The sequence below is a fragment of the Chiloscyllium plagiosum genome, chromosome 9, assembly GCF_004010195.1.
Source record: "Chiloscyllium plagiosum isolate BGI_BamShark_2017 chromosome 9, ASM401019v2, whole genome shotgun sequence".
NCBI classification, from domain to species: Eukaryota; Metazoa; Chordata; class Chondrichthyes; order Orectolobiformes; family Hemiscylliidae; genus Chiloscyllium; species Chiloscyllium plagiosum.
The window spans coordinates 64,481,306-64,508,663 of NC_057718.1; the positions used below are offsets into that span (position 1 = coordinate 64,481,306).

The following is a 27,358-nucleotide window of genomic DNA, read 5'->3' on the forward strand; positions in this document are numbered from 1 at the left end:
CTCCCTCCTGCACCATCCTTGCAGCCACGTGTTCAGCTGATACCTCTCCCTATTCCTTGCCTCGCTATCACGTGGCACAGGTAACAAACCAGAGATAACAACTCTGTTTGTTCTTGCTCTCAGCTTCCACCCTAGCTCTCTGAAATCCTGCCTTACATCCCTATCCCTCTTTCTACCTATGTCGTTGGTACCTACATGGACAACGGCTTGAGGCTGGTCACCCTCTCCCTTCAGGACCCCAGAGATACGATCTGAGACATCACGGATCCTGGCACCTGGGAGGCAACACACCAACCATGAGTCTCGTTCATTCTCAACAAACCTTCTATCTGAGCCTCTAACTATCGAGTCCCCAGTGACTAACACTCTCCTCCTTTCCCTTCTTCCCTTCTGTGCAACAGGAACAGGCTCTGTGCCAGAGACATGGGTCCCACTGCTTACCCCTCAACAGTAAGTCGTCCCCCTCAACAGTATCCAAAACGGTATACATGTTTTTCAGGGGTATGACCACAGGGGATCCCTCCACTGACTGTTTTCTCCCCCTTCGAACAGTCACCTAGCTTTCTTCATGCCTAGGAGTAACAACTTCCCTGTAACTCTTAGCCATCACAGCCTCTGCCTCCTGAATGATCTGAAGTTCATCCAGCTCCCGCTCCAGTTCCCTAACACAGTCTTGGAGGAGCGAGAGTTGGGTGCACTTCCTGCAGATGTACTTGGATGGGACACTAACGCCGTCCCTTACCTCAAACATCATGCAGGAGGAACATTGCTCTCCCTGCACTGCCATCCCTGCTAGTCCCCATATCACAAAGTAAAAAAGAAGAGACGCTTACCTGATATGTCCCTGGTCTTTAAGGTTAGAGGAGGTGGTTGGGTGGGAGGCCCTACGAACGTAGGGTTTCGGGTTGAGAAAACACTGACTTATATAGCTGGATGGAAATAAAAATAAGAAGTCCCTCCTTTCCCAGAAACCTCTGCTCTCTGACTTCAAATTTAAAAACACAAATCAGTGACTCACTGCTCCCGGCAGACCCCTGGTGCAAGCTCCCGCTCTTCGAATTGCTGCTGCCGCTGAAAAACAGAAATGGAGGACTCCCGCGCTCGTGGTAAGTTTTTAAAGGCTCAAATCAGTGAATCACTGCTCTCGGCAGGCCCCTGGTGCAAGCTCCCACCCTTCGAGTTGCTGCTGCCACTGAAAAACAGAAATAGAGGACTACCCATCGCATTTCATCTACCTATTGCATTTCTAGCTACCTTCTCCCCATCCCCACCCCCTCTCCCATTTATCTCTCAGCTCCCTGGGCCACCTCCAGATTCCTGATGAAGAGCTTATGCTCGAAATGTCGACTCTCCTGCACCTTGGATGCTGCCTGACCGGCTGTGCTTTTCCAGTGCCATACTTTTTGACTCTGATCTCCAGTATCTGCAGTCCTCACTTTCTCCCAATGAAGGAGGAGGTATAACTGGATTTGTTATTGGGAAATGAACCTGGCCAGGTGATCAAAGTTTCCATTGGAGAGCATTTAGGGAATAATGACCACAATTCCATAAGTTTTCAGGTACCTATGGATAAGGACAAGAGTGGACCTCGGGTAAAGGTGTTAAATTGGGGGAAAGCCAACTATAATTGAATTAGGCAAGATTTGGAGAAATGGATTGGCTATTTCAGAGTGGCTACTTAAGGGCAAATCCACATCTGTCATGTGGGAATCTTTTAAAGACCAGTCGATTAGAGTGCAGGACAGGAATGGCAGGAGTCAAGAAACTTGGATGATGGGGGAAATAATTAGTAAAAAAAAAGAGCATACTTAAGGTCTAGGCAACTAAAAAACAGACAAAGTCCTTGGAGACTGTAGAGAAAATAAGAAGGAGCTCAGATGGAGAATTAGGAGGGCTAAAGGGGCTATGAAATATCCTTGGCCAGCAGGGTTAAGGAGAATCCCAATGCATTTTATACACATATTTGGAGCAAGAGGACAACTAGAGAAAGCATAGGCTCACTCAAGGATAAGGGAGAGAGGTAATGTGTGAAGTCAGAGGAAATGGGTGAGATCCTTAATGAATACTTTCCATCAGTATTCACCAAAAAGAGAGACATGAGGAATGTTGAGGTTAGGGAAATGTATGTGAATACTCTCAAGCAGGTCAACATAATGAAGGAAGAACTGTTGGGTGTCTTGAAATGTATTAAGGTAGACAAATCCCCAAGGCAAGATAGGATCAATTCCAATATACTGTGGAAGGCTAGGGAGGAAATAACTCAGGCCTTAACAGATATCTCTGCATCCTCTTTCATTTCCAGAGGACTGGAGAATGGCCAATGTTGCTCCTTTGTTTACGAAAGGAAACAGAGATAATCCAGGTAATTACAGGCTGGTGAGCCTGACATCAGTGGTGGAGAAGCTGTCGGAGAAGATACTGAGAGACAGGATTTATTCACATTTGGAAGTGAATGGACTGTTAGTGATAGACAACATGGGCTTATGCAGAGAAGGTCAAATCTCACCAACTTGATTGAGTTTTTTGAGAAGGGAATGATTGATGAGGGAAGGGCATTGGATGTTGTCTACGTGGCTTTAGTAAGGCATTTGATAAGGTACCTTAAGGCAGTCTGGTATAAAAGATCCCTCATGAGGTCTAGCGTGGGCTGGCTAGATGGATACAAAAGTAGCTTGGTCATAGGACACAGAGAGTAGCCATGGATGCTTTTCGGGGAATGGAGATCCATAACTGGTGGTGTTCCACAAGGATCAGTGCTGGATCTTTGTTGTTTGTAATATATGTACATGATCTGGAGGAAAATGTAGGTGGTCTGATTAGTAAGTATGTGGATGACACCAAAATTGGTAGGTTTGCAGGTATTGAGGTAGATTGCTAAAGAATACAGCAGAATATAGATATAGAATACTGCAGATTTGGGCAGTAAAATGGCAGGTGGAGTTTAATCTGGACAAATGTGAGGTGATGCAATTTGGAAGATCAAATTCAGGTGCGAATTATACAATAAATGGCAGAACCCTTAGGAGCATCGACATACAGAGGGATCTGGAAGTACAGGTGCACAGATCCCTGAAAGTGGCAACACAGGTGGATAAGGTGGTCAAAAAGGCATACAGTTGGAACTGCTATAACTGCTATTCCTTTCTCATGCAACCTAGTGTTGTAAGAAAATCGTGTAATAGAAACATGATTTAAACTAATGGGGCCGGAATCGCATTATAACCAATACACTTTAAATGTTTGCACTATAGAAACTTTGCCCCCAATTCGTCAATTCTGTTAATGAAATGCACGTTATTAGCAGAATGACCTGCACAGCTCATTTGCCTTTATCAGCTGGGACATCAAATATGAAAGTTGGCAAGTTCTGTTCCAGTTGTATAAAATCTTCGTTAGACCACATTTGCAATATTGTGTGCAGTTCCAGTCGCCACACCACCAGAAGACATGGATACTTTGGAGACGGTGCAGAGAAGGTTTACCAGGATGCTGCCCGTTCTGGAGGGTTTTAGATCTGAGGAGACTTTAGATAAACTATGGAAAGAGATTGGACATATTGGGGTTGTTTTCTGTAGAGCAGAGGAGACTGGGAGGGGACCTGTTTGAGATGTATGAAATTGTGTGGGACATAGATAGGAAGAAACATTTCCCCTTGATGGAAGGACCAATGATCGGGGCATAAATTTGAAATAAGGGGCGGTGGGTTGAGAGATGTGAGGAAAACATTTTCACCCAGAGGTTGGTAGGAATCTGGAACTCACTGCCTGTATGGGTGGTAGAGACAGAAACTCTCTTAACATTTAAGTATATAGATGTGCACTTGTGATACCAAGGCATTTAAAATTATGGCCAAATCCTGGAAACCAGGATTAGCTGTTATGGGCTGAAGAGCCTTTTTTTAGATTAGATTAGATTAGATTACTTACACTGTGGAAACAGGCCCTTCGGCCCAACAAGTCCACACTGACCCTCTGAATAGCAACTCACCTAGACCCATTCCCCTACATTTACCCCTTCACCTAACACTACGGGCAATTTAGCATGGCCAATTCACCCAACCTGCACATTTTTGGACTGTGGGAGGAAACCGGAGCACCCAGAGGAAACCCACGCAGACACAGGGAGAACGTGCAAACTCCACACAGACAGTTGCCTGAGGTGGGAATTGAACCTGGGTCTCTGGCACTTTTTCTGTGCTATAGATTTCTATGACTCATGACAGATTAATTGTTTTCTAAAAAGGTATATAACATGGTAGATTATGAAGTGAAGAATGATCTATGGAGGAGTTCAAATCTTTGAAGATGCTAGAACAATATTCTAACATTCAAAGTTCACATCACCATCGCTCCTCAGTTCTGAAGGGGAGTTATGTCAGATTCAAAACAATAATGATTTTTTTCTCTCCACAGATGCTGCTAGTTGTGTTGACTTTCTCTAGCACTTGTTGTATTTATTTAGATCCCCAGTAACCACACTATTTTACTTTTATTTTATATTATTGAATAAATAAATCCTTTTGCCTATACACGTAATGGTGGATAGTAATTAACACTGCAACATAACTATATAAAGAAGTAGCAAGGAAATGAGAAAATTGCACTAAGATCAACCTCAAGGAGTTGGAATACATTTGACAAGAAGAATCAAGCGACATTATTATTGTGGCCATAATTGTGGACTTCCTATGTGGAAGTTTACAACTGTAACTTGGGTACTTTATGAAGACAAGGCTTACGTCATGGAGACCTTAGGATAATTTCCATGATCTAATTTGTGTAATAGAAGTGAACTAGAGAAATTTCAACCTCTATGTCTAATGTTCACAATGCCTTTGATACCATTATTGGGAAGGAAGAGTAATCATTGATGATGCAAAAACATTACATAATCATCTCCAAGTTCCCACCAAGTCATGCATCATCCTCCGGGGTTTCCTCCGGGGGCTCCGGTTTCCTCCCACAGTCCAAAGATGTGCAAGTCAGGTGAATTGGCCATGCTAAATTGCACGTAGTGTTAGGTAAAGGGGTAAATGTAGGGGTATGGGTGGGTTACGCTTCGGCGGGTCGGTGTGGACTTGTTGGGCCGAAGGGCCTGTTTCCACACTGTAAGTAATCTAATCTAATCTAATCTAATCCTGATTTGTAAACATGTCACTGTTCTTTCTGAAATAACTCCACAGAGGCAAGTATCCTGTCACCAAGCCACCCTTTATTGACAAGTGAAGAATCCTTGACACTGATTCAGTTCCCTCAGAGCCAGCTCTTAGAGCAACAGGATGTCTGATACTCCAGTTCATATCTGTCAGTCAGGGCTCCTTGACTGTATCAGATTAACAGCCTGAATCGGGGAACTCATATTCTGTGGAGGTCCACCTGGCTAATCTTGTTACAATTAGTACGCTTTCAATGCCACTGCATCAAGGCACTCCCTATCTAATAGCAGTGTGGACATACCTTTGTCACACACTGCAATGGTTTTTTAAGGTACCTGCTGTGAAACTGTCCTGGCGAAGGACAGTAAATGCTAACAATGACGACTTCCTGTAAAGCAATAAAAGAAAAGAAATAACATGGAACAAAGCTGCCTGCTTGTTTTCTTTTCCTTTAGGGTTTTCTCACAGCTACATTGCAATGGCTTAAACTAAGCATCTCTGCCAATTGTGGATAGTTTGTAAGATTTTCAACCTCTGAAGACAGAGGTTAGATAAGACTACTATTCAATGATGATTTAAATTGTGTAATTGAGTTTTTGAATCAACCTGGCATTTGGAGATAACCACTAACCTAAGCAAACAAAAGAAAAACAGTCATGCTAAACTGTCATAGCCGAAAATAACTAAACAGGAGGTTAAAAATACCAAATTGAATATGAGAATTAAACCAAGATCAGTAGATGAAATCAAGCTAAATATTCTAGATAGTCATTCACAGTGCACATTCAAACCAGGATATCAAAAGCCACATTAGAAAGGATAATATGGGAATAAAAGATAATCTGTTTGGGACCAAGTGACCTTAAGTTAAAGGTAAAGCTGTGTATTAAGTTCATTTGCCTTAGTTTCAGCTAAAAATCACACAACACCAGGTTATAGTCCAACAGGTTTATCTGGAAACACTAACTTTCAGAGCGCTGCTGACGAAGGAGCATCAACAGATAAACCTGTTGGACTGTAACCTAGTGTTGTGTGATTTTTAACTTTGTCCACCCGAGTCGAACATCAGCTCCTCCACATCATGTGTTAGCTTCAATTTACCTTTTTAGTACTTGCTGCTAAAATCATAGAAGATAGAACATAGAACAATACAGCACAGAACAGGCCCTTCGGCCCACGATGTTGTGCCGAACATTTGTCCTAGCTTAAGCACCCATCCATGTACCTATCCAATTGCCACTTAAAGTTCGCCAATGATTCTGACTCTGCCACTCCCACAGGCAGCGCATTCCATGCCCCCACCACTCTCTGGGTAAAGAACCTAACCCTGACATCTCCCCTGTACCTTCTACCCTTCACCTTAAATTTATGTCCCCTTGTAACACTCTGTTGCATCAGTATCAGAAATGTTAAGCATGCATTGTCCAATATTAGTATTCCTCACCTTGATGCGAAAAAGTCTGAAATTAGACCAGGTATACAAATCAAAACAGCAGTTTTTTTGTTTTCAAATTAGCTATTCAAAATAAATGGTTTATCAATGTTCGGTAATGATGTTAATTCGTAAGAAATTGAATTGGCACTGCTAAAGTTCTAATAAGGCATAAATGTCATAAACCACAGTTACCACCATTTCATTTGTTGTTCTATCCAATTTCAACACATTTGATTTGTTTGAAATATTATCCTTCACAGATTTCAGTTCTAAGGTAGGAATATTGTGCATTCATGTTTTCAGGACATAATGAAATTGGTTAAAAACCGAAAGTTCCAAATTCATTTATCTGTCTTGTTGCTTGTTCTTTCTTTTAGGAAGTAGAGTTGTTGAATCAGAAACTGCAGTTTTTGAATCAAAGAATGCAAGTAAGTGATTCACCCACAGGCAATATGTTGAAAATATTAGCAACAAGTGTCTTCTGAGGAAGCAATTGCAACCACCGAAATGGACATAGGAATTGCAATACACGAATAAACCATGCCCACTCGTTGTATTACAGGCAGTACATAAAATTGGTACTGCCTCTTCTTTAAAATGATTGTTGCATGTTCTTCATTAGGTAAAGTATGGTGAGTAGTTAACACAAATTGAAATCAACCATACACCTCTGAAAAGAGGAGGCATGTATTGTGGCAGCAAAAAATGTTCAGGAAACTCATCAGGTCTACTAATATTTGTGAAGGGAGAAACAGAGTTAATATTTCAAGACCAGTACAAATTCTTTGAAACCGAAGAAAGTGTAGATAAAGAAATGTTAGACAGAATCTTATGAGGTCTGAGTGAGATGGGCTGTCGAGAGATTTGTGACAGAATCGGATGAGAAACCCAGTGAGGCCGATCTTAATGTCAGGAGCATCTTGCTCCATCCTTTATGCTGTGGACTTGTGGTGGGCAGCAGCAAGTTGACGATTAAGGAGGCTTATAGCTTGTGAAAAGCCTTATTAACGGCCCAACTTGCCTCATTAATATTCAGCTTCCTATCATATCAAAAACTCCAAACAAGCAGGATGTTTAGAAATCTTGACATGGAAATCAGAGCCTGGTGACTCCAGCTGACCACTGGCTGTGACCAGCCTTAATGTTGCTGAGGACCAAACAGCATCTTGGGCTACAGTCCTTAAGCACTGGCTACGTGAACCCCTTGATGACAGATATTGGCATTTACCAATGCATCAAATCTGTCATGGCATCTCTCTGACACACTGGATGCTCAGAAAGCACAGAGTGATATTGCAGGTCACACTGGCAACTAGCATTGAAAAGCTGCTGCAGGCACATTTAATGCACAGGGATATGGACCCAGCGTGTGGATTGGACCAGGCTCAATCTCAGCTCCGCTCACTTGCTGTGCTTATGCCCCCTCACTTAACACATTTAACAGCATCCTTACACCATCCGTCTGTTAGCAATAGTCACAAAACCCTGCCTTGCTGCTCGGCAGTCCACGGTTGAATGGCATATATCTTGCTGAAGAATTCTGAAGCAGATGTATATTGGACACAAAACACTAACTCAGTTTAACTCTGTACAGATGCTGCCAGTCTTGCTGAGTTTCTCGTGCACATTCTGTTTTTATTTCAGATTTCCAGTATCTACAGTATTTTGCTTTTATTTTGGTATGCACATCCTGCTGTACAACAGAGTGCTACATAAAACTCATTGCTGCACAATGTGCTAGCAGCTTGTGTTGCAAACTCATTGCATGTGCAACAAGCAAACATGCCTTAAAGTATTCGAGGAGTAAGCCTCACTGAAGTCACAGAGTCACAGAGATGTACAGCATGGAAACAGACTCTTTGGTCCAACTTATCCATGCCGACCAGGTATCCTATATTAATCGAGTCGCAATTGCCAGCGTTTGGCCCATATCCCTTCAAACCTTCCGATTCATTACCCTATCCAGATACTTTTTAAGTGTTGTAATTGTACCAGCCTCCACCACTTCCTCTGATAGCTCATTCCAACATGCACCCCCCTCTGTGTGAAAAAGTTGCCTCTTAGGTCCATGGATCTCCTGCAGTCAGGGGGTCTTTACAGGGAATCAGTAGTAGCTCCTAATTCCAGTCCAGGGAATTGGCTGTGGTCCAGTCAGCATCTTATCGATTGGGCTTGCATACCTATGCTATTCGGGGAGTGGGTCACAATCAATCCTGTGGTTTCATAGTGGATAGTCTGGGGGTGAGGTAGGACCAACATGGTTGGGGAGCTATACAACCACCAGTCTGGGATCTGTGCACTGGTTGATCAGGGCTACAGGTTGGATTAGATCAATTGAGGGGTCAGTTTGTCAGATCTGTCCACAGAAGTTAAGAGCAAAGGTCGGGGGTGGGGGGGGGGGGGGGAGGGGGGGGGAGGTTTAGAGGACCACTAATGCTGGAAGATGACTTGGGATCCTATTTTTCAGGATTGGGGGCTGCAAGCTAGGGCAAGACGGGATGATGATTGAGATAGGGGGAAATAGTACCTACAAAGAGGAAGTTTTGTTAGGGGACAATGCGGGAGAGGCGTTCATCCAGTCATGGTCAAGAGAACCTTGGCTTCTAGTGGGATGATCTGCTAGGAACTTGGCGGGAGGATGGTGGAGGTGCAATGGTTTAAGGCTCATGTAGTTGTTTTGGGTAGGGACTTGCGGAAATGCAAAGCCTCTGGGATCTGAATGTTGGGGCCTCACCAGTATGTAGATATGGAGGTTAAACACCACTGGCCTTGTTCTCCAACAAATCAGGAGTACTGCTGGGCTTGTGACTTTCTGTAGCAAGAATGTGCTGTCTTCTCTCAGGATGACAACATTCCGCTCTAACTCTTACTACCCTGCCAATGCCAGGATGGCTGATTATAGTTAGTTGTCTCAGTTTGCTGAGGCATAGGCTGAGACAGTGCAGGGTGAAGCTGTTCCTAGGCCCAGAGTTTCACAAGGACATCTGACTAGGTCACCTTGCAGTTAACAGCCATCCACCATTCATGGTGTGGTCCCTGAGGAAGCACCTTGTAAGAGCACTCAGATAAACAAAGGTACATGGACGACAGGCAGTAAGGGAATGAACATTGCTGATTGCATTATTTTTGTGCTTATCATATCATCAGTAAACTTGAGACAACTATCTCAATGATCTAACCAATCTGAAATATTAACTGTATCCATCCTACAGATGCTGTAAGATGTACTGAGAGTGCTAGTATTTTTTTTCGTTTTTATTTAAGATTTCTAGCATTGGCAGTATTTTGTTCACATATAATTGGTCCTTTCTGCTTAAAAAACAATGTGTAATTTCTTTATTGTTGCTGACTCTCAATCACAAAGTCTCAGGTAACTCCATGTTTACTGTTCATAGATACTATATAGGTCTCAGCCATGGTTTAGTCAGTAGTACCTTTGCCAGTGAGTTAAAAGGTTGTGGTTTCAAATCTCATTTCAGAACCTGATATTCTCATGGATTATGGAGGGAGCGTTGGAGAGTACACTTTTGCTCCCCTTTAAACCAAGAGACCATTATGCTGCAATTTCTGCCCTGCAGCTTATCAACCTCATTTACCATTCACCATGCACCTAAATTAGATCTTAGACTAACCCTATTTGGCACCTAATGTTAATGCAAAGTGCTACAGATATGGGGCGGGGGAGGTGGGGAGGGCATCAAAACAAGGACAACATGTGTTAAACAAAGTCAACAGGGTGGGCAGCATCTGTGGAGAGAGAAACAAGGTTAACTTTGCAATTCCAATATTACTGTTCTTTGGAATTGAATAGGGCTAGAAAGGTAATGGTTTTTGTGCTGCTATAAGGGATAGAGGGGAAGAATGATGAGTAAATGGAACAGGTGAGGTCAATACCTCACAGCAAAAGCCAAAGGGAGTGCTAATAACAGTAGAGATGATACATTGATACAAAAGAGGAGTTAATGGAATGTATAAATATCAGAGAACAGGTCAGTTATGCTGAGAGCAAATCATGCAAACAAGTGGTGGTGAAGGAGGTGGGTAGGGAAGCTGGTTTTGTGAGGGTAATCAAGATGTATGATGGTGACAGTAGTCTGAAGCTGTTGAACTCAATATTGAATCCTGAGGCTGTAAAATGCTTGAATGGAAAATGAGGTGCTCTTCCTCAAGGTTACGTTGAGCTCAGCGGAATGGTTTTCATTCAACTCATAAGAAATCAAAACCTTGGAACTTTACCTCCATTTGAACCCTGCCTTCTAATGTACCTGTGAGTAGTGACATTAATGTGTTTTGACAGGAAGAGTAGAGTCAAGCCACCTTAGGATCAGCCAGATCAAGACTGATAGCACGCATCAAGTTAACAAGATGCCATGGTAGATAAACCAGCAATTTTACCAGTTTTTGTCCACATTTAGCTAAGTCCAAATTGGGAAAGCAGCATTTTACAGATATTCCTCGATTGACCATTTTATATTCATTAATGTTAATAAATTTGATTAGTCTGAAAGTGGAGATCATTATCTTGATTTTGATGTATTGATTTACGCGAAAAAGGGTTTCTGATATTTCATTCATAAAATGAAGGTGGCGTGATGTTCAAAATTAGAAATTGCAACAAAACCAACAATTGAAGTTTCCTGGTAATTTTTTGTAGGTGTTCTGAAGAAGAGGGAATTCATAAAAAGGAAGCAATTGATTTAGAACTTATTTTTAAAATACAATACACATGTTTTAAATGGTGAATGCTTAATGAAAGATTGATTCTGTGTATGTGAGGTAATTTAATGGGCTCACCTTCCTTTGAAACACTAGCCATTTGAAAATAAGTCACTGCTATTTGGTCACTGTGACCTCAGGGAAAAACGAAAGGAGCTGATTGACCATGACTGATTCCAAATAATCTAAAGCAGCAGCTGTAACTACATGCATTGATATAATGCTTACAACACATTAAAACATCCTGAAATGCTTCACAGGAATGTTTGTGAGACAAACTTTGACACTAAATACTGAAGGAAATACTGCAGCAAATGACCAAAAGATTCATGAAAAGGTTTGAGGAGCATCTGAAAGGAGGGATTAAGTAGCAGAGGAATTAAGAAAGGGGGATTCAAGGGAGTTAGGTCGCTGAGAAGGATATGTTGCTCACAGAACAAGGAAGTTGTGTGGGAGAAGTCTGGTTCTCAGCAGGAGGCCTTATCCATATGTTTTATTCATGCAATATTCCTCTTACCTCAGCCTAAGTTGGGAGCATTTTGTGCATTATCTCAGTTTCTCTAAAGAGTTACTCAGAGTTATCTGAAATCTCTGGTAGCTGGTGCTACAAACCTAGAGAAGGGCAGGTGCTAAGGCATTATGCCAGTGGTTGTGGTAATGAATTTTCTCTTGTCAGGACTCTTCCAGGTTGGAGCAGGCAACAACTCTCACATTTCCCGGCTCACAATCCATCATTGCATAAAGAAGGCAACTGATGCTGTGTATGCCAGAGAAAGTGTATGCCATTGTCTTCTGACTGGAGAGAATTAAATGAAGTGTGCGCATGACTTTGCCAGGAAAGCAGACTGCCTGATGGTACAATGTGCTGTTGACTGTATGCACTTGGATCTGTGAACATAGAATCTAAATGAAAAGATGGACTGAGACAGCAAAGAGCTCCAGCTCCTGAATGTGCTGTTTGTGGCTGGCTATGTTAAGTGTATGTGTAGGTGAATAGGCAGAATCCTTGCAGACGTCCTGACTTGTTACTCTGTGCCAGTTTGCTGTGCCCTCACGGTGAAATGGATAAATGCCTTTCTTCTGCCTTCACTATAGAGAATACAAAAAGCAGAGTCTAGATTAGAGTGGTGCTGGAAAAGCACAGCAGGTCAGGCAGCATCTAAGGAGCAGGAAAATCAATATTTTCGAGGAATCCTGATGAAGGGCTTTTGCCCGAAACGTTGATTTTCCTGCTCCTTGGATGCTGCCTGACCTGCTGTGCTTTTCCAGCACCACTCTAATCTAGACTCTAATTTCCAACATCTGCAGTACTCACTTTTGCCCAATACAAAAAGCATCCCAGTCATGCCAGTAAATTTGGAGGTGGAATGGAGAGAGCAATGTGTAAATTAACTTTTAAAAAAGGGAGGCAGAAAATAGTATAGACTGGTTAGCTTGACTCCTGTTGTGGTGCAGGAGTTAGAACTAACCATGGAAGTACTTATAGCTGCAGAATAATTCAAGATTGTGCCTTGATAGTGTATGGTTTCATCAAAGGGAAATCATGGCTAACCATTTCATTGGAGTTTTTTGAAGGCTTATGTGATGATATTTGCCTTTAAGAGGGATTTGTTCTGTTCGGTTTCTCTAGAAGAGAGTTATTGTAAACTTGTACCAAGATGTCTGCTCCAAGGAAAGGAAAGTAAATAGCTTTTTTCAAAAATTAGACCAAAGAAACAGGAGCAAGTGGAATCAGGTTCAAACAGACCCAGGGTTTTAGTTTTGCTTTCAGTTGTTGAATTTGGGGTTTTGGAACTGAAACTGCTTGTTACAGTTTTCTCTCTCTCTCTCTTTCTCTTCCTCTCTTTGTGTGTGCTGCTAGATACACACGTTGAGCTTTTTTATCCAGGACTGGAAGAGATCACAAGTGAGGGAATTCTATTTTGCTGAATTTGCTTTTGCCAGGGGTGTTTATGGGATGCTGCTATATTCAAATAGTTGATCAGTAGTAGTTAAATAATATTATTTTAAGTATTTCAATATAGTTAAAGCTACACCAATTCTTCTTTCTTTCTTTGTAGTTTAACTGTAGTGTAAGAGTAAAGTGTGTTTTGCTTAAAGCTTACTAGTTAGACCAATCATTAGGGTCCAGGCTATCTCCTGGGAACATTTTGACCAGGTCTGGTCTGGTCTATAATACAAAACATGCACTGTGGAAAACATACTATACTTGAGTTTCCAGAAGGCATTTGATATTGTGCTTTGATAATGGCCTACCCATGTTCCTACTTTCTGTTTTTTCATTGCTCTTTGGAAATGCATTGGAGGCGGTTCAGAGGGATTTACTAACTTAATACTTGGAATGAGTGGGGTCTTGTGAGGATAAACTGAATTGGCTGGGCTTGTTTCTACCAGAGCTTAGAAGAACGAGGAGTAATTTGACTTGATTGAATTGTATAAGATCCTGAATGGTCATAGAGTCATAGAAGTGTACAGCACGGAAATAGTTGGCCCAACTCTTCCATGCCAACCCCATATCCTAACTAATCTAGTCCCATTTGCCTGCATTTGGCCCAATTCCCCCAAACCCTTCCTATTCCTATACCAATGCAGATGTCTTTTAAATGTTGTGATTGTCCCAGCCTCCACCACTCCCTCTGGCAGCTCATTCCATACACGCACCACCCTCTGCGTGAAAAAGTTGCCCCAGGTCTCTCTTAAATTTTTCCCCTCTCTCTATGCCCTCTAGTTCTGGACTCCCCCAGCCCAGGGAAAAGACCTTGGGGATTATTTACCCTATCCATGCCCCTCATAATTTTATAAACTTCTATAAGGTTACCCCTCAGCCTCTGATGCTCTAGGGAAAACAGCCCCAGCCTATTCAGCCTCTTCCTATAGCTCAAATCCTCCAACCCTGGCAATATCCTTGTAAATCTTTTCTTAATCCTTTCAAGTTTCACAACATCCTTCCAATAGGAGGGAGATGCCAGAATACTGGAAGTTGGCTAACGTGGTGCCACTATTTAAGAAAGGTGGTAAGGAAAAGCCAGGGAACCATAGACTGGTGAGCCTGATATCGGTGGTGGGTAAGTTGTTGGAAGGAATTCTAAGGGACAAGATTTACATGTAACTAGAAAGGCAAGGACTCTTGATAAAGTGAGTGTGAAGAGGATATTTTCTCTTGTGGGTCAATCCGGAACTAGAGGGGATGGTTTTAAAATTAGGTGTTACTCTTTTGGGACAGAGATGTGAAGAATGGTTTTTCCTCTCAGAGGGTTTTAAGAATTTTGAACTGTTTGTCTCAGAGAGCAATGGAGAGCGGGCCTACTGAATATTATTAAAACCTTGCTGGATAGATTCTTGTTTGTTAGGAGACAAGGATTATTGGGAGCAGATGGGAATGTGGAATTTGAAACATTCAAATTGGATCAGGCTCGATTGGCCAAATGGTCAATTTCTGTTCACATTTGAGCCAACATATCAAACCAGATGGTGATTGCTAGAAGACAAGGGCTATTCTTTGACCATGTGATTCCTAACTCTGATGTCCAACCCAACCACTCCTGGCCCGTGGGCAGATAATGAATCTACTGCATATATTCGTATAAAGGTCAAATTGAAGACAGTTTTTTAAAACTGAAATTAGGGAGTCGACTAAAACACGAGGTATTGTTTTCGAGTGGGTGAAACTCATGCTTGGTATGAGTCACAAAATGGGGGTTTAGATCAGAGTGGTGCTGAAAAAGCACAGCAGGTCAGGCAGCATCCGAGGAGCAGGAAAATCGACGTTTCGGGCAAAAGCCCTTCATCAGGAATAGTCAAAAAATGGACAAACAAGAGCCAGATCTCCAAATGAAATAATAAACAACAAAAGGAGAAAGAATTATGGCCATTATTGAATAGTTATCTACAAAATAACTGTCTCCATTCTGCCTCTGATGGTAGAATGGTACGGTAATCTCCCGTACCTGTTGGGGATACTTTCCAAGTCCTACCGTGGAAGCATTCCTAAAGCTGTTCTGTGTATAAGTGGTATAATTTATACCATATTGAACTTTTAGAACTAACTTGAGATGTAAGGTAATCCTAGGAATTTGGTAGTTGAGGCAGATATTGTTTGGCAGAAATACTTGCAATTAAATCAGTCATATGATGGTATGATGCTCTCAAATCTCTTGTACTTTTTGTATTGTTTGTGTTTCTTGGATATTAGCAAAGCTAAACAAAGACAAATGGCCCCAGTTTGTACAAAGTGCTAAAACAATTATAATACTATCATACTATATAGGTCAATATCTACAGGGTTGAATTTGGGACACATGGTGAAGAAAACAGTTTGTACTCAAGTCTTGATTGTCATTTGAATTTCATCTTCGTAAGTAAGTAGTAAGTAAGTTATTAAGTACTAGCGAGAGAAAGACAATCACAAACGTGATGAGGTTCTGAAAGAAGGATTCAGGGAGCTAGGAGAGAAGTTAAAGAGGAGGACCTCAAAGGTAGTGATCTCGGGATTACTAACAGTACCACGTGCTAGCCAGTGTAGAAATGAAAAAATAGGCAGGATGGCTTGAGAGATGGTGTAGGAGGGAGTAAGAACGAATTGGCATTAACCTGTAAAAGCTTTTCTTCCTCTTACTTGCAGTTAATTTCCTTCTCTTGTGCAGACATGAAAATCACTCAGTGGAAGTCTGTCCAGAAGCTACTAAAGACTCTCGACTCCACCTCCACTTCTAAGGAGAAAGCAGTTTCGAGTCTTTCATCTGCACCTTCCATCAGCTCACAGACTTTCACTTCATTCAGTTCTCTATCTAGATTAGAGTCAGGAAAACATTCCAGTGAGCATACCACTGACATATCACTGCAGTTGGTTGAGGAAGAAATGCCCAAAGCTGCTGGCACTCAGAGGACTGTCAGAATCAGGCACTGGCTCAGCCCCAGACAGGAGATGATCCCATGGTGTTGGACGTTAATGACTTTATCAAAATGCATGGAGAGGCACAGGAACAGCAGGCAGATGTATCAGAGACGGTCCACAACTGGATCAAAAGATGGAGGAGTTCTCCAACATTTTCAGTACAGTGCTCGCTCTCTGTGTGTTTGGCTGCCTCCATGAACAGACTGTCTGCATCTGTGGAGAGAGAAAAACAGAGTTAATGTTTCAAGTTCAATCTGACTCTTCTTCAGAACTGACAGGGCTGGAAAGTGAAAAGGAGGAGTGAGTGGAATAGATGGTGAGGGTTCCCACAGCAAAAGACAAAGGGACAAGGAACAATAGGTATGTTTTATGTTTGCTTATCTCCTCTACCTCCACTATTAACACTTTTTTTGTGTTTTGCTGTGGGCACCCCCATCATCTATTCCACTTGTTCCTCCTCCCCTTTGCCAACGCACAAAAAACATAATTTTCAAGCCCCCTTCAGTTCTGATCAGACTCAAAATGTTTCTCTCTCCACGGATGCTGCCAGACTTGCTGAGTTTTTGAATGCAGGGACCTGTGCTCTACCACTCATTACCAGAGGCAAGGTGAGTGGAGGATGAAGGATCTCAATCTCACTCCATGTGCCCCTTTCTCTCAGATAGACATGGTGGTGCCATTAGGCAGCCAGAGGCAGAAGGAGAAGGCACACACAGGATCAGCCCTTCCACCTCCATCTTGTCTGTGATGCCAAAACCGGCATAATTCCAAGCTGAGGAGGGTGAGCCTGATTCTGGGTGTGATACTGTCAACAGGCCTGGACCCTCTAGCTCTAAATATGGTCAAGTCTTCCAAGCCAATAGGCCCAGAACTGAAGAAGTCATACCAGATTCAAAACTTTACTTTTACCTGTCTCTCCATAAGTGAAGCCAGACTCGCTCGGTTTCTCTGGCATTCTTTGTGTTTATTTTAGGCCCAAATACAGACCAGGGCTATCTCTATTCCGGCTTCTGGCATTGCAACTGCATTTAGACATTAAGAGAGACAAGGAATGATAAATCAACCTGAGGGCAGATAGGTGGCATATATTATAAATTACAAATCAATGTAAAGTTTCTTACATGTTTGTAAATATATGCATCTGCATTCTTAAAATGTCTCCTGTCGTGCTTTTGTCACTGCCACTGTTACTAATTAAGTTGCATCGGCAAGATGAGCAGCTCTTCAGGTACTCTAAGGATGAAAGAATTTGTAATGGCCAAGTGTTGTCTACATGGACTTTAGCAAGGACTTCGAGAAAGTTCCGCATGGTCACCTTTATTAGTCAGAGTATTGAGTACAGGAGTTGGGAGGTCATGTTGCAGTTGTATAGGACATTGGTTAGGCATGGTATATTGCATGGAATTGTGGTCTCCTTCCTATTAGAAAGATGTTGTGAAACTTTAAAGGGTTCAGAAAAGATTTACAAGGATGTTGCCAGGGTTGGAGGATTTGAGCTACAGAGAGAGATTGAATAGGCTGAGCTGTTTTCCCCGGAGCATCGGAGACTGAGGGGTGACCTTATAGAGGTTTCTAAAATCATGAGGGGCATGGATAGGATAAATAGACAAAGTCTCTTCCCTGGGGTGGGGGAATCCAGAACTAGAGGGCATAGGTTTAGGGTGAGAGAGGAAAGACATAAAAGAGACCTAAGGGGCTACCTTTTCACGCAGTGGGTGGCATGTGCATTGAATGAGCTGCCAGGGAAGTAGTGGAGGCTAATACGATTGCAACACTTAAAAGGCATCTGGATGTGTATATGAATAGGAAGGGTTTGGAGGGATATGGGCTGGGTACAGGCAGGTGGGACTAGACTGGGTTGGGATATCTGGTCGGCATGGACAAGTTGGATGGAAGGGTCTGTTTCTGTGCTGTACATCTCTATGACTCTATGACTCTATGAGGGAGGGGTTCAGATTTGTTGGACATTGGGACCGGTTCTGGGGAAGGTGGGACTATTACAAAATGGACGGTCTACATCTGAACCAGACCGGAACCAATGTCCTTGGGGGAGTTTTTGCTACTGCTGTTGGGGAGGTTTTAAACTAATGTGGCAGGGGACTGGGAACCCGAAGAGAAAACAAGTAGGAGCGACGCAGAGACTGAAGACTGTAAGAATCATGAAGATAGCATTAATAAAAGGAAGAGTAGGCAGAGAGCAGATGAGCACAAAAGAACTGGAGGCTTGAAATGCATCTACTTTAATGCAAAGAGTATAGTATGTAAGGCAGATGAACTTATGGCTTGGATTGGTGCCTGGGATTATGACGTTATTACAATCACAGAGACTTGGTTGAAGGAAGGGCATGATGATTGGCAACTGAATGTTCCAGGATATAGATGTTTCAGACAGGGCAGGGAGGGAAGTAAAAGGGAGGGGTGGAGTTGCATTGCTGGTCAGGGACGATATCACGGCTGTGCGAAAGGAGCACACTATGATGGTCTTGGGTAGTGAGGCATTATGGGTGGAGCTGAGAAATAAGAAGGATGCACTTACATTGTTGGGGCTGTATTACAGGCCTCCCAACAGTGAGCGTGAGGTAGAAGAACAAATAGGTAAACAGATTATGAATAGATGTAGAGGCAACAGGGTAGTGGTGATGGGAGATTTTAATTTTCCCAACATTGACTGGGATACACTTAGCGTCAGAGATCTGGATGGGGTAGAATTTGTAAGAAGTGTCCAGGAGAGTTTTCGAGAACAGTATGTCAATAGTCCGACGAGGGAAGGGGCCATATTAGACCTGGTATTGGGGAATGAGCCAGGACAGGTGGTAGAAGTTGCGGTGGGGGATTTCTTTAGGAACAGTGACCACAATTCTGTAAGTTTTAGAATACTCGTAGATAAAGAAGAGAGTGATCCTAAGGGAAGAGTACTAAACTGGGCCAAGGCCAGTTATATCAAAATTAGGCAGGAGCTCAGAAATGTGGATTGGACACAGCTATTTGAAGGGAAGTCCACATTTGAGATGGGGTAGGCTTTCAAAGATAGTGCAGGATAAGCATGTCCCGTTGAAGGCAAAGGATAGGAAGGGCAAGATTCGTGAACCGTGGATGACAGGAGAAATTGTACGACTAGCCAAGAGGAAAAGGGAAGCGTACATAAGGTCTAGGTATCTAAGAACAGAACGAGCCCTGGAGGAATATTGGAAGAGTAGGACAAGTCTTAAACGAGGAATCAAGTGGGCTAAAAGGGGTCATGAAATAGCTTTAGCAAGCAGAATTAAGGAAAATCACAAAGCATTTTATTCTTATATAAGAAGCAAGCAGGTAACTAGAGAAAGGATTGGTCCATTAAAGGATAATGAAGGACGGCTGTGTGTCAAACCTGAGCGAATGGCTGAGATTCTGAATGATTACTTTGCATCAGTGCTCACTGAGGAGAGGGACATGATGAATCCTGAGATTAGAGATAGAAGTTTGATTAGTCTGAATCATGTTGACATAAATAGGGAAGGTGTGTTGGGTAGGCTAGAGGTTATTAAGATGGACAAATCTCCAGGACCAGATGGGATCTATCCCAGATTGCTGAGGGAGGCAAGAGATGAAATAGCTGGGGCCCTGACAGATAGCTTTGTCAGGGTGTTGCCTGGTATGGAAGGTGCTAGCTATGAAGAGAGGTTGAGTAGGTTAGGTTTATTTTCATTAGAAAAAAGGAGATTGAGGGGGGACCTGATTGAGGTTTACAAAATCATGAAGGGTATAGACAGGGTGGATAGAGACAATCTTTTTCCCCAGGGTGAAGGATTCAATAATGAGAGGTCACGCTTTCAAGGTGAGAGGTGGAAAGTTTAAGGGGGATACATCCGGCAAGTACTTCACACAGAGGGTGGTGGGTGTTTGGAACGCATTGCCAGCAGAGGTGGTAGAGGCAGGTAGATTCATTTAAGATGGGTCTGGACAGATGCATGAGTAGGTGGGGAGCAGAGGGATATAGATGCTTAGGAGTTGACCGACAGGTTTAGACAGTACATTTGGATCTGCTCAGGCCGAAGGGCCTGTTCCTGGGCTGTAAATTTTCTTTGTTCTTTGTTCTTTGTAAGTCAATATCCATATGGTCGTTTAAATTGGGCAGTTTACCTTCCAACCAGCCCCCGGTCCTGGGTTCTGGAATGTTCCCTGTAATATGTTTGGGCCACGGTAAAACGCGGGAAACTGAAACTGCGGAAACCGATTCTGCGGATTACAGTAATTCTGAAAACCTGGAGTGGAGCGTGGCAGCTGACGGATTGGAAGATCCAAGCAGAGTGGTACAGCCAGCAGAATGGAAAGCCGGAGCAGAGTGCAACGGGCAGGCACACTGACTCATAAATGTTGATCTGTAACTGTGAAGAACTAGGGTAGGCTTACACATGAAATATATCGAAAATACAAGATTTTTTGGCCAAAGTAAGGGGTCACCTTACACACGAGATCAACCTATACATGAGTATATATGGTAATTTGCCACAGGAAAATCTGTAAATCAGTGCTCTGCAACAAAACTGAAATGTGACCTTGTCAACCAGAGGCTGACAATAGTTCAACCTTGTCCCTTTACCTGACTAGAGGCTGTTAGTGCCTGGTGCCACATCACCTACCAGTTTGTGTTGTGCTACCTGCTGAAGATCACTTATTGCCTGTATCTGAGCTGTGAGTGTGAGATGAGCCACATGTTTCCTTATCATTAGACTCTTGCTCTGCTTGGACATCACACTTTCCACCAGCACCTGGCTAGTTGTTGACTATCTGAAAGCAGAAAGGTAGAACACCAAGGTGATGAGAGAAATGGGGAAAAAGCAATATTGTGTGCAGCTTGTAAATCAGAAGAAGGGGACATGAGAAAGTAGATTACTTGTCGACACAGAAAAAGTGAGGATTGCAGATGCTGGAGAGTCAAAGTTGAAAACTGTTTGCTGGAAAAGCACAGCAGGTCAGGCAGCATCCGAGGAGCAGGAAAGTCGACATTTCGGACATGAGCCCCTCATCAGGAATGTGGAAGGAGAATGGGGCTGAGCGATAAATGTTGACAGAGTGGAGCAGTCTTGACATTCTTCCCACAGTGCTGAGTCTTGAGTTCCTCCAGACAACTGAGGCTGTACTGACCAGGCTGGCATCCTTGAACCACACTAATGTGCCTTGAGACATTGTCTCGAATGCTTTGGGTTTGATTGACATCTTTTAGCCCCAATATTTAAAGACCGACGAGGTCCCTCTCTGGCTGTGGTGGGGTCTGTAATGCTACTGAAGTTAAGATACTGCAATTTGAGGCTGCTAACCCCATTCACTCTATTTTAACCCTTTCTTCAGATCGTTCCCACTAGTTGGGCAATGGTTTTGAAGTGAACAATTGACTCTGAACCTTCTATCTTTTTCATGAAATAGCTGCTGCAACTAGTGGTCATTTTAAAAGTAAACGCAACAATGCAAAGTCATGGTTGTGACCTTGGACATAAAAAGGAACTTTGACAAATGATCGATACGCAACAATGATGGTGTTTCCAGGTAATCAAAACCATACTTAGAATTTCCCTAAGATATGGGAATTGTGCCATTATTATGCAAATGACAGTCCCGAGAAAACTATTCAGGTAGGTGTGATCCTGTGAATGGATGAGCCCTCATGCTAGTGAACCACAACAATAATCTAGTCAAGTGCAAATCCTGGCCCACTTCTGGACCTGGTGAAACTCTGCTGCTGAATTTGCATACATTCCACACATTTCCCAGTACTGAAATAAGAAATAGTGGAAATGTTCAGCAGATTCACCTGCATCTCCAAAGAGAAATTACCGTCACCATTTAGGGCGTCAACCTCTCCTCAGTTCACGGTATTTTTCTGACAGGTTAAAACCTGAAGCATTAACCTGGTTAATGCTTCAGGTTTTAACCTGTCAGAAAAATACCGTGAACTGAGGAGAGGTTGACGCCCTAAATGGTGACGGTAATTTCTCACTCAGATGTTGATAGATTCCCTTTGTTTCTACAACTCTTTATATTTAGCATTCTAGTAGTTCATTATTTTCCACCACTTCTTTGAATTACTTACTCCCTGAGCCCTATGTATGCATTGCCTTCATGTGCATCTGATCTATTTGCTTACTTAGTGTAACTTATTTTACACTAATGATGAGATATAGTTTACCATAGGATGGGGTTTACTATAGTTGGAACATAAGATATATAATCTGTTTTTCCCTTTAATTTCCCGAGTAAGCTTTGAGTTCTTAAATGCCTCTGAACTCACACTGGTTTCAAATCTGCTTTGGAAATGCAAGATGATGAAAGGTTTATACTACCCAGATCACAGATGGGGGAACTGAAGTTGAGGCTGTTTTTCCTGCTCCCAAGGTTCCTGCTTCTTGGTGCTGATGTTCTCCCTGGAGTGTGTTTGAGAGACCCTCTGATTTGAGAGGCTTCTTTTAACTAGTTGTCCATGTCATTCCCAAGGACAGTGGCTTAATAGTAGTTTGATGTGATAATGTAATTAGCATAATTCATTTACTCCATGTAAATTGAGTTTCTGTCCCATGAGGGGGTTACAAAAGACTGTACTGGATATCACAATTTTTCTGTTGATTGAGCTGTCCCTAGGAACTGGGCTTTCTTAAAAACTGTTCTACTGAACTTCAGATCTATTATTTCACATGAAACCTTACAGCATTGTCTCATCAACACCTATTCAAAAGTCAGAAGTCACACAGCTTTCAGGAGAAAGTGAGGTCTGCAGATGCTGGAGATCAGAGCTGAAAATGTGTCGCTGGAAAAGTGGAGCAGGTCAGGCAGCATCCAGGGAACAGGAGAATCGACGTTTCGGGCATAAGCCCTTCCTGAAGATGGCTTGTGTATTTATTGGGTGTTTGATATAATTTGACAGTGAATGCTGCAAGCTTCCTGGCTCAGTATCTCAGTTCCACTGTCTCATTAACACCTATTCAATATAATCAATCAAGGGAACTGGTTTGCATATGTGTTTGTGTGGCCTGATCCAATTCCCAGCACACTATTCAGTTGGCCAGTTTTTCCAGCACGGTGTTCAGTTGGCCAATGCTGTTAGTGTCCCAAAAGTGGGGAGAGAATATATATGTTTCAGGTACTTTCCTTAAGACCTGTGGAATGGGGACAACAGGCAATTAGACAGGAAAGAAATCTGGCAATTGGGGAGCCTTGGGTGTTGTGAAGAGACACAAAACCAGGAGAAGGAGGAAAGCCAGTACATGCTTTGGAACGAGTGAACACAGGGAGAGTAGGGAGAGGAGAGACTGGAGATAAGCACTTTGCTGAGGGGAAGATTTATAAACAAATACATCATAAAGTCTTTTTTTTGGGGGGGGTTGTGGTTCTCTGCAATCACATTGTTGGGAATTGAAGAATGTCCATGATCAGCAGCAGAAGGAACATTCTAAATTGAAAGAATAAGTTGCATCGAAGACTAAGGAACAAATGTTACAATTTGAAAACAATGCTTGCAATCAGCTTTCTGTAATTTTATAAAAATATAACTGTTATATCAATGAAAAGGCTTATGTTTGTAATGTCCTATTTTGTTATTTCTTCTCAAGGTATTTTACTGTTGTAAGATATAGAGAGATTTTTATCTCTCCCTCTTTCTCTCTAGATTGCAGATTCCACAGTTTGGAAAGGCATGTTTAAACGTCCTCCACTATGGTGAATCAGTGACTAGATGCAGACACCTAGCAATCTTGTATTTAACTGAAACTTCCAGAATAACAGCTGAAGCCCTATGTAAAAGATTTACTTATGATATTAGATTATTGCCTCAGTAGGAGATTCTTTATTGCTTTCAAAAAATACTTGGATGCCATTCTCAAGAGAAGTTGCTTGCCTCTTCATAGGTAAAGATGAACTTTGAAATGTTGTTTTGTACATATTTATGCTGAACAATATAAACAACAAAGTGGAGATAAAATGACTGTGTATGAAAAGCCTGACACCGGAATTGTTATGTATTCTGTTGTGGCTCAACACATTATTCTTTTTCTTCTTTGGAGTTATCTGCTTGAAGGCAGATCTGACTCACAGTGACAAAATCTCTGTTGCAGGCAGGCCCCAAATCCAACCCAGCGAAACGGCCAATGCTGTTGGCACCAATCTGATCCACACCAGTCATCTAACTAACTGAGCCATTGATCCCCCAAACAGTTCGTGTTACTGTGGCAATGTTGCAATATTCTACCTGTGTATATTCACCTGCAGCCAAGCGGTATGATGGTTGAGGCTCCAAATCCCTTCTCATCACAGAGTCATAGAGTTATACAGAATGGAAACAGCCCCTTTGATCCAACTCATCCATGTTGACCAGATATCCTATTTGTCAGGATTTGGCCTATATCCCTCTAAACCATTCCTATTCGTGTATCCATCCAGATGCCATTTAAATGTCGTAATTGTACCAGCCTCCACCTCTTCCTCTGGCAGCTCAATCCATACACACACGACTAACTGCCCTTTAGATCCTTTTTAAATCTTTCCCCTCTCGCCTTAAAACTATGCTGTCTAGTTTTGGACTCCCCTACGCTGGGAAAAATATCTTGGCTACTCACCCTGTCCCCATGATTTTATAAACCTTTATAAAGTCACCCCTCAGCCTCCAGTGTTCTAGGGAAAATAGCTCCAGCTTTTTCAGTCTCTCGCTAAAGTTCAAACTCTCCAACCCTCACAACATCCTTGTAAATGTTTCTGAACCCTTTCAAGTTTCACAATATCTTTCCTACAGAGGGAGACCAGAATTGAATGCCTTATTCTAAAGTGGCCTAACCAATGTCCTATACAGCTGCAACATGACCTCCCAACCCCTATGCTCATACAGTGACCAATGAAGGCAAGCATGCCAAATGCCTTCTTCATCACGCTGTCTGCTTGCAATTCCATTTTCATGGAACAATGCCACTTGCACCCCTAGTTCTTTCATCAGCAACACTCCCCAGGACCCTATCTATAAGTGTGTAAGTCCTGCCCTGGTTTGCTCTACCAAAATGCAGCACCTCACATTTATCTAAATTAAACTCCATATGCTATTCCTCAGCCTATTGGCCCATCTGATCAAAGTCCCATTGTACTCACAGTTAACCTCCTTTACTGTCTACTACACCATCAATTTTGGTGTTATCTCCAAACTTACTAATTATATTCTTATTTTCATATCCAAATCATTTATATAAATGACAAAAAGCAGCAGACCCAGCACCCATCATTGCAACGCACCGCTGGTCACAAGCCTCTAGTCTGAAAATCAGCCCTCCAATGACCACCTTCTGTCTCCTACTTTCAAGCCATTTTTTTTGTCCAAATGGCCAGTCTACCCTCCAGAACCTTGTCGAACAACTTGCTAAAGTTCATATAGACAACGTCCACTGCCTTACCTTCATCAACTGCCTTTGTCATCTCTTCAAAAAACCAACTTTCCCACTCTCACCACTGCCATTGACGTGTGTTGCAACCCAGAGCTGGGTAGCCCTGAGGCACTGGGTTTATCAGCAGTGGTAGAGTTGTATTCAAACCTAACATATAACTACATGGTCCAGCGTAGCCCTATTCTAGCATTAGTATCAAGCCGGACTTTTAGCCTGGTTCAATGAAGTGTGCAGGATGCATGCCAGAAACAGCATCAAGCGTATCTTACAAAAAGAGGTATGATGCTAGTGATGCTCCAACATAGGGCAATCTGCTTGTCAAACGTCAGAACGATAAACACAGCTAAGTGATGCCACACCAATAGATCAAATCTAAGTTCTACAGTTCTGCCAGATTTACTCATGAATGGCTACAAGGGGGGTGATCCATTTTAATATCCCAATTCTTAACAAAGGGGAGCCCAGCACATTAGTGGCTGTTCCATCTTGACATCCTCATGTGGACTCCAACATCACAATATCAATCTTCAACCAATTTGTTTCACTCCATGTGACATTATGATGAAGGTGTGCTATTTATATATATTTTACTATCATTTAGTTTAAAGTTTGGATTTTCAACCTGTATTATGTGGATTTTGGTTTGTGTGTTTGAGGTGGTCTGATTTTCTGGAGCCTGAAGTTTTTTGTAAACCAGTATGAGAGACAGAGAGAGAGAGTGTTCCTGGGGTGATAATGGAAATTTTTCACTTTGAGATATTGAAGAATATAAGTTTGGTGTCACTGAGAAGAATCCGTAATTGATTTGTTTGAAGGTCAGTTGAGTGGCTACTCAAGAAAAACAGCTATCAAATACACAAGAATGGAAATGGAAAGAAATGTTAAAGACAAACTTGTAAATGTGATACAACTCAAAATTCTCTCTGGTATTTCAGTACAATACAGTAATCTGATGATGTTGGGAAAAATGGGACTATACTTTTACTGTGTGTTTTTAAATCTTTCAAATTGTGTTCTTTATAAATACTGTAGCCTGGTTAAATCTATTGATATTTTGTTTGGTGTAATAAACAGCTTTCTGTTAAAAGCAGATCTGCAGTATTGTGTGTGTGTTTCAGTGAACAATCACATAGATTACTTTGCTAAAAATGTAATTATCAAGCTAGATTTTAATCTGGAATCTGACTTAACTAATTATAATGACAGCTGTGATTATAAGGATATCAAGAAACAGCTGAATACATTGGATGTTGTAAGGCTAGGGGCCCTGACAATATTCCAGCAAAAGTATTAATGTCTTATACTCCAGAATACATTGTGCCCCGAGTCAAGCATTTTCAGTGCAGCTACAATGCTAGCATCTATCCAACAATATGACAAGTCTATTTTCCACAAAAAGCAGGACAAAACCACCTCAGCCAATTAAATCATGGTGAGGACAATGCAGGAGAGAGAGAGAGAACCTGCACAGTTTCCACCTTTGCTGTTTGATTTCGTGTATTATTGGACATCGGGAGTGCATCTGAGAAAATTAACAAACAGTGAAATTCACAACTAATCTTGGAGGAACTGTTGGGCGAAGTTCACAGCACAGAATCAGATAAGTTAATTGTTGTTTTAAGTCTGTCCAAGAGAAAGGCTGCAGTAGTGAGTATAGTGGATTCTTTCTTGATTATATGTTTTTGGAGATAAGTCTCTTGGTTAAACTAAACATATTAGCCATAGCTATTAATTTAACCTGGGGCAGTGTTTGTAGAGGAATAAGA

At 42.1% G+C, this 27,358-nt stretch overlaps 1 protein-coding gene across 2 annotated transcripts in view; it reads left to right on the forward strand.

Annotated features, from left to right (window-relative positions):
* Positions 1–27,358, forward strand: part of si:zfos-1056e6.1 (uncharacterized protein LOC107988029 homolog) — a 160,375-nt gene that overhangs the window by 120,534 nt on the left and 12,483 nt on the right. Inside the window, exons 8-9 of one of the 2 annotated variants that reach the window (XM_043696112.1) lie at positions 6,968–7,018; positions 23,837–24,547. In XM_043696112.1, the coding sequence (XP_043552047.1) occupies positions 6,968–7,018; positions 23,837–23,890 (105 nt within the window). In that variant the 3' untranslated portion in view covers positions 23,891–24,547. Of the gene's footprint in view, positions 1–6,967; positions 7,019–23,836; positions 24,548–27,358 lie in introns of those variants that run through there. The other variant, XM_043696111.1, reaches the window with a different exon arrangement.